The sequence below is a fragment of the Mastigoproctus giganteus genome, chromosome 2 (assembly GCF_048544385.1).
Source record: "Mastigoproctus giganteus isolate SK-2022 chromosome 2, ASM4854438v1, whole genome shotgun sequence".
Classification (NCBI taxonomy): Eukaryota; Metazoa; Arthropoda; class Arachnida; order Uropygi; family Thelyphonidae; genus Mastigoproctus; species Mastigoproctus giganteus.
The window spans coordinates 166,980,116-166,992,827 of record NC_143576.1 but is presented as its reverse complement, the minus strand read 5'-3'; the positions used below and the strand labels follow the sequence as shown (position 1 = coordinate 166,992,827).

General features: G+C 37.1%; 1 protein-coding gene across 1 annotated transcript in view; it reads right to left on the bottom strand.

Moving 5' to 3' along the window:
- Smu1 (Smu1 spliceosomal factor) overlaps positions 1-12,712 on the bottom strand; it is a 255,576-nt gene that overhangs the window by 161,574 nt on the left and 81,290 nt on the right. The window contains exon 5 of the mRNA XM_090368767.1: positions 2,846-2,996. Coding sequence (XP_090224893.1) covers positions 2,846-2,996 — 151 coding nt within the window. The remainder of the gene's footprint in view (positions 1-2,845; positions 2,997-12,712) is intronic.

Sequence of the window (12,712 nt, the reverse complement as noted above, 5' to 3'; positions counted from 1 at the left end):
ACCACGAAACAGAAGGTTGAGTAGAAGCAAACTCAACATTTTCAATATACTTCTTTGTGACTTCGCCGTGCACAGACTCATTCCATCTACTTTGCCAAATACTAATCATTTCACTCCATAATCTTTTCCGTTCTGTCTTTAAGTTACTAACTGGGTCGGTTGTAATTCCCATAATAGATACCTGCAGTCCTTTCTTATGTTTATAAATCATGCCACGGTATAAGATAAATAAATCTAAAGGCAGTTCTCCTCCAAGAATTTGGAGGGCATTGTTTGATACTGTACGAGGGGCATTGTTTAGTGCCAGAAGTATTGTCCTTTGAATTGATAGTAGCTTGTTTTTAATTTTCACCCTAACAACGTTCTGGTGCCAAATACCTGCTCCATACGAAACTATAGGCAGAAATATTGCTTTATAATAAAGTTTCAAGGTCTTTTTATTCAAACCCCAGTCTCTTTTGGAGATCCTTATGACCGAAGCAGTAAAATTTCTAATTTTTTCCTTCAGTTTGGTGACATGAGGGAGAAAGGTTAATTTATCATCAAGAATTATGCCAAGATATTTGTTTTGAGGAACATAAGGTATCTGTAAACCATTCAGTTGAATTCTTGGTGGTCTTCCGTAATTAAAGTGGTTTTTAAATGTCATGAAATTTGTTTTACTTGGAGATATCTTGAGCTTGTTGATGTCAGCCCATGCCACCAAATCATCTAAGATGGGTTGAATTTTGTCCTCTAATACCTTACGTGACCTTCCTTCTATGGCAATCACGAGATCATCGGCGTAGGCCACCTTTAGAGAATCCTCGTGTGATTTCGTGAGCCACTGATCTAGTACGGCATTCCAGAGGAGAGGCCCCAACACCGACCCCTGGGGGCATCCTCTCGAAACCTGGGCCTTGTAAGACAGATGCTTTGCCTTGACCATGATGTATCTCTCATTAAAGTATGATCTCAGTACCCTGTACACATAATTATCACATTTAGCCAGCCTTAAAGACCTGAGGGCACTCTCCCACCAGAGGGAGTCGAAAGCGCCCTCAAAGTCCACAAAAATTGCCAAAACATATTTAGAAGATGAATTCTGGATAAAGTTCATCACCGTAAGAATAGCATCGTCGGTGGACCTCCCTTTTTTGAAGCCAAACTGACAGTTTGAGCATAGTTGGTTTTCCTCAAATTTCTTTAGTATTCTGGGAGCCAGAAGACGTTCATATAACTTTCCCAGATTAGCAAGTAAGGAAATTGGTCTGTAAGCACGGGGATCGGATATATTTTTCCCTGATTTGTGAAGAATCTTGAGCAATGCCAATTTCCACTAATTTGGAAAGTATCCTTCCAGGAGGCATTTGTTAGATGGACGGACGGACGGACGGACAGACAGATAGACCTCTCCCCCCCATTTTAGAGGGGGATATGCTGGCCTGTCTGAACCTCCTTACTCTTTCTTCTGCCCTCCTCATTTCAATTGTCCTCATCCATTTTCACAACCCTACTGAACCTTTCTTTTCCTTTTTTTTTGTGTGGGCCCTCCTGGGAAGCTCATGTGACCTGTGGGACAGACAAGCCAGAGTAATGATGCCAGACTCCCTGACTAGAGGTATGTGGTGCTCAACAGGCACCTAGGCAGAGAGGACAGAAGAACAGAACCCACCATCATATGACATTAAAAACACATTACTTGCATGCTCTGCCATTCACAGGGAACTGTATCTCAACACAAGAGAACTGATAGTGGAGTTGTGGCATGGTGCCACTTGAACCAAAACACTGAATTCCACACAATACGAGGGTTTATCATTTAATTCACAGACTGGTGCAAGATCTTATCTTAACTGTCATTATCTGAATCTTTTGTGGATTTCTTCTCAAAATACTCCCCTGAACTTTACACACACTTTCACCACTGTCATACCCACTCATTAAATGCTTCTTGCAAGCCATTTTTTGAAAGACTGCGAAGTGCTTCCATTTTGGCTCTGCGAGCATTATCATTGGACGCCTTGCCTTTCAGAGCTTTCTTCAGATGTGATAGAGGAAGAAACCACACAGGGCTAAAACTGGTGAATAAGGGGGATGTGGCAGAACCTCGGCACATATGGCTGATCACTGGCTGCACAATATTAGCAGTATAGGGCCCGGCTTTGTCTGGATGGAGAAATCACTTCACACCAGAAAGTTCTTGCCATTTCTCATGAATGGTGCAGCGAAGTTTGACTCTGAGAACCTCAGAGTATGCTTCCTTATTCATAGTTGAAGCACACAATGTGTAACAAGAATGCCTTTTATGTCAAAAACACCATTTGTTTGCCAGCAAAATAAGAAGCTTGAAATGTCTTAGGTCTTGGTGAATCAGAATGCTTCCACTTACTCGACTGTTGTTTTGTATCTAGATCATAGTGAAAAATCCAAGTTTTATCACAAATCACTACTCAATTTAAGAAGTTTTGACTCTAAAAAAATATGTTTCAAAATGATCAATCATTTCTTTGCACAAGTTTACACACTCTGCTGTTTTTGTTCTGGGGTCAAATTGTGTAGAATCCAGCAAGGCACAGATTTGACATTTTAAATTGATCTTTCACAATATTGTAAGCACTATCATATGAAATGATCATCAGTGACACATGGCTAAAAAAACTCTTCACACAACACTAACTTGACAAGTACTGGCATTGTACATAGAGTCTGTAAAAGTCAGTAGCGATCAGGAAGAGCACCCCTAGTGGCAGTTATGGAGAGTTCAAACATAAAATCTTGCACCAGCCCACAAATTAAATGATCACCTCCTTGTATAAAAACAACAATAGTTATTCTGACCATATATCAGGAACAAATTTCTTACCGGGAGGAAGTAAACCTTGATGCTGTTGCCATTTGAGAGCCTGTGCTAATAAAGCCAAAAGACGAGATGGTGGTACTACACTTACTTCACCTGCAAGTGCTTGGGCAATGGCAGCTCGACGACGTTCTTTATTACTACCATCTGGATATGCCTAAATAATAAAATGAAAAATATCTAATAATAAAAATTAGGATATATATATATATCCCAGGTTGATTAAGCAATACTAGAGACAGATAAAGCTATATTCACTTACACTGAAGGTTAGTCCTGGAACATCATTTACGGCACATTTCTGACTGGGCAAAATATCTGAATGCAATTCTTCCTATCAGTGCTTCTTGGTATACTTAATGCTCCCACATTTTTCATGAAAAATTTGCTCTTTAAACAGCAATTTCACAAAACTGCTCTAAATTTTTGTGTTATTTAAATTTAGAAAAATTAAGTCAAATGCCAAAAACCAACTGACATGCTACAAACTAAAACTGTAACAAACAAACAAACTGAAGAACAGAACAAAACATCATTCACTAGTTACAAGATCTGTTTTCATTTTGGCAATTGTGCTTAAAGGTTTTAATGCTTAAATTATCATTCATGTTCTTGATGTATAGAAAGATCATGTGCTTGTCATCTGTAGACATAATTGTGTTTCCTTTTATTCTATGGTTTCTTTGATTTGGTACAGAAGCAACTATGTCTGGGCATCAACTCTCAGGAGCAACAAATGAATATAATATTCTTAGAACTTTTTTCATATAGTGGAGATAGCAGAATGTTTTTATTTGCATTCAAATGTTTTAACACCAGAAGTATGACAGCAGTCAATTTGATCCTTGACCATTTAAAAGTGTTTGTATCTTTATAAATATTTGCCTTTCTACATGTTTATTGGTACTTTTTTTTTTTTTTAAATAAAGGATATGTGGTGTTATACCTAGTTAATATGACCACAACACATTAGCCTGAAATAACCCATTTAAAAAGTTATTAGATCATACTGCTTTGTACACGTGTGCAAATGCAATTCTATGCATGGGCATAGAATGAATAGTTAATTTAGACAGTGAAAAGTATTCTTCAGCACATCAGCATATGTATGCTGTAGTATAGCTGCTAATTCCCTTTCATTATTCTGTGTTACTTGTGAAACAAATGACGTCAAATCATAGGTTGACACTCCAAAACTTAGATTACCCAGCAAAATTAGAGCACTTATCTGAAAATGATTCGGTTGCAAGTAATGATAATGTCTTTTATAAAACTAGTTCTGTTACCTCTGTAATATCTCAATTGCAGACTGTGAACATAATGATTATAGCTGCCAATTTTCAAGTGAGCCTTCTGAAAGTGATAGTCCAAATGAAATTTTTAAGTCACCAAATCAGGTTCTCAGAAACTTTTGTAGAGGAGCCACCGAATTTTCAGCAAATCAAATAACACATCCAAGAATGGAACAAAATGGGATATTTTGTTTCAAGAGTTACAAATATTCCTGGATCACTCCAGGAAGATTTCTCTCAAAGAAACAGAGTGAAAGATATTCTGCCTACTCCTTATTCAAAAAAGCATGTAGAGGAACTCCCTGACTTATGTAATACTCGGCTTACGGAAATTCGACTTTATGTAAGTTTTTGCCAGCCGGTGCAAACTTAAAAAAATCATAATGTGAACCCAATAACAAACCATTTTCAACTTGGAAGTTGACATTTTTGCTATGTTACTAAGCTACTTATCTCTCTAAAAGGTCATATTTATAATGGAAATTGCAATATCCTTTCATCATATGTTTCCATTATAAGAATCAATTTTGAATGCTTTTGTGATATTTTTTTAAAGCACGTTTCTGGAGATTAAGACCATAAAATAATAAAAAGAATTTCCATTTTCCGGTTTATTGGGCTTTTCTGTTAGCGCAATCTATTATAAACAGGTAGTAAACTCGATCTTATTGCATTTGCAGTAATAACGATAAATGCAATTGTATGGGTTTTTATGCAGTTATGGTGAAATGTGTTGCACTTCACTGAAATATTCAATCATATAAAAAACAAATTTTCAGAAACTTCTCTTCATTCCTATTTAGGTATTACAATGATGAAGGGAAAGGGACCAACGTAAAGTGCAAGTACTGGCAGTGCCAGGAAACAAAGCAAAATTGATTTAGAAATGAAGATGAAAATGATTAAGCAGTACGAAGCAGGACAAAGTTTGTCATCTATTGCAAGGGAATTAGGTCTCGATGCTTCAACAGTGAATACTATTTTAAGGGATAGTCCACATATAAAAGAACATGTTAAAAGATCAACAGTGATCACAAAACAGCGTTCTGGTGCTATATCGAAGGCAGAAAGACTATTAATAATATGGATGGAAAATCAGATCCAGAAGCAAGTGCCCCTGAGTCCAATGGCCAGTCAAGCAAAAGCACTGAGTATTTATGAAGATATTAAGGATAAGTACGCGAACCCCAAGCCAAGCCAAGTTCATGGCAAGAAACTGGTGGTTTAATAGGTTCAAGCATCGTGCTGGTTTCCACAATGTTAAAGTATGCCGTGAAGTTGCCAGTGCCGATTTTGCAGCTGCAGAGAAATTTTGAGATGTGTTGGAAAAAATTATTGATGAAGGCAGATATACAACGCAGCAAATTTTTAACGTTGATGAGACTGCTCTATATTGGAAAAAAATGCTGGATTGAAACATACATGCCAAAGAGGAAAATACGATGCCAGGTTTCAAGGCATGGAAAGACAGGGCCATGCTCTTGCTTGGGGCTAATGCAGCAGGAGATTACAGATTAAAGCCACTGCTTGTGTACCATTCTGGAAATCCTCGTGCATTTAAGGGCATCAATAAAGCCACCCTACCCATGCATTTCCGATCGAACAAGAGAGCATGGATAACAATATCTCTCTCTGAGGATTGGTTTAAATGTTGCTTCATTCTTGAGGTTGAAAAATATTGTCAAGGCAACTATGTCCCTTTCAAGATTTTGCTTCTATTAGATAATGCTCCTGGATATCCTACACATCTAGATGATTTCAATTCGAACGCAAGAGTCATATTTCTACTGCCAAACAAGACTTCACCCATCCAACCTATGGATCAAGGTGTTATTTCAAATTTAAAAGAATACCATTTATGCACAACATTTGCTCAGGCATTGTCTGCAGTAGACAATGAGAAAAATTTTACGTTAAGAGACTTGGAAATCTTACAATATTTACCACGCCGTCTTAAACATTAATAAGGCCTGGGCAGAAATTAATAAAAATTGTTTAAATGACGCATGGAAGAAAATATGCCCACAGCACGTAAACGGCTTTGAAGGATTTGAAAAAGACGAATCATATGAAGAGGTTATAGATAAGATTGTAAAGGCTGCAGAACTACTTCGGTTGGAGGTTGATGCCAAAGATGTGGAGGAGTTAATAGAGGAAGAAGAGAAGGAATTATCTAACAAAGAACTTATTGACTTGCAGGCAGTGACAGTGAAAGAAGAAAATGCTGACGAAGCTCAAGATGAACCAAATGAGGAGCAAGATGCTTCATTACCAGAGAGATGGCAATGGCAAGGTTTGAGAAGATGGATCCTGACAGCGAACGATTCTTAAAACTTAACAGAGGAGTTGTTTATTTGTTATTTGGTTTTTAGGAGCATTAGCAACTAAGGCCATATTGCTCCGAACAGAGGGATGATATGCTTGCTTGCTACAAAGAAATCTACGATGAAAAGAAAAAAAAAAGTCACCGTCCAGTCATTCATTAACATATTCTTCTGTAAGATTGAGCGGCTAACCCCTTCTAAATCTCCACAGCCCTCAACCTCTGCAGTGGCGTATTTATCAGCTGAAGATGTCTCCTCTTTTTTTGTAATTTTATAATTTTGAAATTTTTTAAAATTGCACGCTTTTGTAATTTTTCCTGCACATGAGATAAAAAATTGAATAAATACAATAAATAATTCTATTTACATGCTCATCGAACATTTCTTTTTTGATTCAATCAATTCAGCAAGCACAGTTGCGAGTGCTGCACAAGCATGGGGGAAATTCCGACTTACGTAGCATTCCACGGAACGCAATCCTTACGTAAGTCAGGGAGTTCCCGTGCATTCTGTTTTAAATGCATTTTGTTTTCCTACTGATGATTGTAGATCAGGCATCGGTAACCACAGACATGCATGCCAGCAGGTGGCATGTGAGAATATTTTCTCCCAAGTTAGCATTATACCAGAATGTCGCTGGTATAATTGCTAACTCAAATTGCTCATTTCGATGAACGTACACCCATCCAAGTGGCACATTCTATGTTCACACAACTCTCCAGGGGCATGCACAAAGAAAAAGGATGCTGACTACTGCTGTACATTCAGGAATAATATCACAGTTTTGATTTAGATAAGCTTATAGTATATACTCATTCTATATGGATACAGGCAGTTATCACTTTACGAGCTCCCAGGTTTATGAGTTTTTTTTTCCCAATCAACACAATCGAAAATATGAATATTAATTGCAAAAAATGTATTTTAAACATTCATAAATACCGTATTTCGAACCACATGTGTAGCTATACAATACAGTGTACCCCACTTTACGATATTAACCAGTTCCAGAGACAGCATCGTATTGTGAAAATATCATAATGCGAACGCAATAACATATTGTTTTTTGGTAATTTGTCTCAAGATCTTGGAAGTTGAAACTTTCGCTGTAAAACAAAGCTATTTATCTCTCTACAACATAATTTTTAAGGGCACGAGCGTGACCTTAAGGCCATCTAAAAGGATGTTAGCATGGTTTGTAAATTGTATTAGTTACCATTAAAAGTTAATGTTACATTAACATTAGTTATATACAGGTAGTTGTCGACATCACAAGTTAATTCGTTCCGAGCATGCACTTGTAAAGCGGGAATTTATTTCCATACACAAAGTTAAAAATAGGGTTATGTTCTCAACAATGAAACCAGTTAGCTAATTAGTTTATGTTTAAACAATGATTGATTTATCCAAAGAAATGCAACGTAGCCTGTAAAATCAAGCAAATTATAATAATAGAGAAATTATTTACGATTTACAAATGTTAAAGAATGTTTATTCTTCATCATCATCATCATCGACTAAATGCACACTCGTTGATCACTCATTACTGGCTCGGCACTTGCTTGTTGGTTTGTTGCATAAGGAGTCGTCTTTTTTCAGAAATGTTTCAAGAGACGCTTGTTTCCAAGATAATCTTCTCTTTTAATTATAAATTTCACGATTCCATGCATAACGGCACACACAAATTGCAACTAACACAATTCGCGTGGAGTAACAAGTTTACAAAGCTTAAAAAAAAAAAACAAGGAATGAAGAGAACATTCTGTAAATTTATTTATGTTTTTTATATGATTAAAGGTTCCAATAAAGAGGAATCACATTTCACCATAATAACGTAAAAAACTACACAATTCCAGCTATCAGTATTTTCGCAAATGCAAGAAGATCGAGTTTATAATTTATAATTTCCTGTTTATAATTGCTTGCAGTAACAGAAAAGCCCAATAAACCGGAAAGTGCGAATTGTTTTTATTGTTTTATGGTCGTGACCTCCAGAAATGTGATTTAGAAAAATATCACAAAGACGTTTAAAATTGATTCTTATAACGGAACATATGATAACGATGAAAGTGCAGTGTACTTTAATGATTTGAATTGGTAACTAATACAATTTACAAACCATGCTCTGGACCTTTTATATGGCCATAAGGTCACGCTCGTGACCTTAAAAATGACATTTTAGAGAGATAAATAGCTTAGTTATACAGTGAAAATTTCAACTTCCGAGATCTTGAAACGAATTACTAAAAAAACACAATTTGTTATTGGGTTCACATTACGATATTTTAACGATACGATGGTGTCTCTGGAACTGATTAATATCATAAAGCGGGGTACACTGTATTGTATTTGCTACACACGTGGTACGGAATGCGGTATTTATGAATGTTTACCATTCATTTTTTGCAATTAATGGTCATATTTTCGATTTTATTGATACTTGATACTTGGGAAAAAAAAAAAAAAAAAACTCGTAACCCGGGAACTCGTAAAGCGAGAACTGCCTGTATTCAAATCATTAAAAAGCACCTACACTTTCATTGTTATCATATGTTTTAAGAACCAATTTTGAATGGCTTTGTGATATTTTGCTAAAGCACATTTCTGGAGGTCACAATCATAAAACAATAAAAACAATTTGCACTTTACAGTTTATTGGGCTTTTCTGTTACTGCAAGCAATTATAAACTGGTAGTAAACTCATCTTCTAGCATTTGCAAAAATACAGATAGCTGGAATTGTGTGGTTTTTTATGTTATTAGGTGAAATTATAATTATGAGAGCTTCCTTGGACTCAGGGGAGGTACCCATAGACTGGAGATGTGCAAATGTGACCCCAATTCACAAAGGAGGATCAAAGACTGACACAAGTAATTATAGACATGTGAGTTTAACTTCTGTTCCAGGAAAATTAATGGAGGCACTGTTTAAAGAAGCACTGCAGGATCATCTAGACAAGACTTCAGTTATAGCTCGGACACAGCATGGTTTTGTTAAGGGGGAGTCTTGCCTGACCAATTTGATTGGATACTATGATGCAGTCACAAAAGAACTGGATGCAGGGAATAACTTTGATATTATATACTTGGATCTTAGAAAGGCTTTTGATTCTGTTGCACATGGAAGACTGCTGCACAAATTGGAGCAGTGTGGCATTGGAGGCAAATTGCTGTTATGGATAAAGGAGTGGTTGAGGGGGAGAAGACAGAGTGGTAATCAATGGACACTGCTCATCGTGGACTAATGTTATTAGTGGAGTCCCTCAGGGTTCAGTGCTGGGTCCATTATTGTTTTCTGTATTTATAAATAATACTGATGATGGTATATCAAGCTTAATGTCCAAGTTTGCAGACGATACAAAAGTTGGCAGGGTTGTTAAGAACACTACTGATGCTATGCTGCTGCAACAGGATCTGGAAAGGTTGAGCAGATGGGCTGAGAGGTGGCAAATGATGTTTAACATTGACAAATGTAAAGTACTACATATGGGAAACAGCAACCCCAGAGCAACGTATCAACTCTGTGGTACTACACTGAAAGTTGTAGAGAATGAAAAGGGACCTGGGGGTAATTGTGCAGGCAGATATGAAATTCTCTGAGCAGTGCAGACGAGCTGCAAGAGTAGCTCATGGTGTTTTGTCAATGATATACAGGAATTTTTCTAGCAGGGATAAGGAGGTGATTATTCGCTTGTATAAGGCAATGGTCAGGCCACACCTTGAATACTGTATACAGGTCTGGAGGCCTCATTTCAAGAAGGATGTAGAGCTGCTGGAACGAGTACAGAGAAGGGCAACAAGGTTAGCGAATGGAACAAAGGGTTGCTCTTACGAAGAAAGGCTTAAGTTTTGCAAATTACAGTGTCTGGAGACTAGGTACCGGCGAGGTGATCTGATAGAGGTGTATAAAGCCTTGAATGGTTTGAGCCATCAGCATTGAGCATGCTCAATGCTGATGGCTCAAACTGATGAACACTACTGATGCTATGCTGCTGCAACAGGATCTGGAAAGGTTGAGCAGATGGGCTGAGAGGTGGCAAATGATGTTTAACATTGACAAATGTAAAGTACTACATATGGGAAACAGCAACCCCAGAGCAACGTATCAACTCTGTGGTACTACACTGAAAGTTGTAGAGAATGAAAAGGACCTGGGGGTAATTGTGCAGGCAGATATGAAATTCTCTGAGCAGTGCAGACGAGCTGCAAGAGTAGCTCATGGTGTTTTGTCAATGATATACAGGAATTTTTCTAGCAGGGATAAGGAGGTGATTATTCGCTTGTATAAGGCAATGGTCAGGCCACACCTTGAATACTGTATACAGGTCTGGAGGCCTCATTTCAAGAAGGATGTAGAGCTGCTGGAACGAGTACAGAGAAGGGCAACAAGGTTAGCGAATGGAACAAAGGGTTGCTCTTACGAAGAAAGGCTTAAGTTTTGCAAATTACAGTGTCTGGAGACTAGGTACCGGCGAGGTGATCTGATAGAGGTGTATAAAGCCTTGAATGGTTTGAGCCATCAGCATTGAGCATGCTCAATGCTGATGGGATTCTTCCTCTCGCTCAGAATAATCACCTGAGAGGGCATAAATTCAAATTGCGGAAAGACAGATGTAGGATAGATGTGTGGAAATTTGCCTTTAGCCAGCAGGTTGTTGGTTGGTGGAACAGACTTCCATTCCTTGTTGTGGAAATTGATAGCCTAAATAAATTTAAGGCTCAGCTGGACAGGTATTTCGAACGAATGGAGGGGTGAAGTGGAAGTTTTTTTTTGGCTGATGCTGCATAAGCCTCTACTAATGCTAATGAAACGTGATTCCCCTTTACTGAAAGCTTCAATCATATAAAGAACATAAATAAATTTTCAAAATCTTCTCTTCATTTCTTTCTTTTTTTTTTTTTTTGGTGTCTCCTTAGCCAGGTGGGAAGGAGCAGCAGTGCGTAGCACACGCTTCTTGATTAGACCGGGGTTCGAGCCCGTCACCACCAAATACGGAGGATGTGAAAAGGTCAGGAAATGACCACCGCATATCCCAAAGCAATATGGCCTTAGTTGCTAATGCTCCTAAAAACCAAATAACAACAACAACAACCTTTTTTTTTTTTTAAAAAAAGCTTTGTAAACTTGTTACTCCATGCGAATCATGTTAGTTGCAATTTGTGTGTGCCGTTAAAAAATGCTTACGCATGCAATCATGAAATTTATAATTAAAAGAGAAGGTTATCTTGGAAACACCTCTTGAAACATTTTTGAGGACGACGACTCCTTGTGCAACAAACCAATGAGTGCTGAGCCAATGATGAGCGATCAACGAGCGTGCAATTAGTTGATGAAGAATAAACATTCTTTAACATTTTTAAGTCGTAAATAAATTCTCTATTATTATAATTTGCTTGATTTTGCAGGCTACATTTTCATTTCTTTCAATAAATCAATCATTGTTTAAACATAAACTACTTAATTTCATAATTGAGAACGTAACCTGTATTTTTAACCTTATGTCTATGGGAAATTAATTCCTGCTTTACGAGCACGCGCTAGGAATGAATTAACTCGTAAAGTCAAGAACTACCTGTATATGTAATGCTTTGGGCCATGGAATACTTTGGAGCTGAACCAGCACCAAAGTTGTTTTCTGCAGCAGCTTTTACAAGAAATGATAATGTTAAAATTGATATAACATAGAGACTGGTAATAAGATTGAACAAGTTATTCTTTAGTGGCATGGTGTACTGATAAATTGAAATGGAGAATAATGACATTTAAGCACTTCAAACCTGCAAAGAGTAAAATCTGTCTTTAATTCCTTAAAATTAAAAACAGATTATATTCAATGCAAGTTGAAATGCTTAAATTTTCATTATTCTCCAGGACTAAAGAAATATCAAAGGTGTAACTAAAATGACACATATAACCAGAAAACTCGTTTTTCTTTATATACTAAATTAGGGTTAGCGGTTACAATGTACATAACGATGGTAAAGCATCATAGGAAAAAGACTAGCACATATATATATATATATATTTTTGATGTGAAAACACTATGGTGGCACTTGAGTAAAATCGATTGGAAAAGAAATGTTTTTGTAATGGAATTTTTTTTTTTTTTTTTTTTTTTATGAAAACCCCAAACACGAAAGGTATCAAAACCTATAGTACTTAGTACCGTGCATTGGTTGAAGGAGAAGTATGGGCGGGGGATTCCGGAAACTTTGCTCTAGAGACTAAACAAGGGTTTCACCACTTCAAGCCTCCAA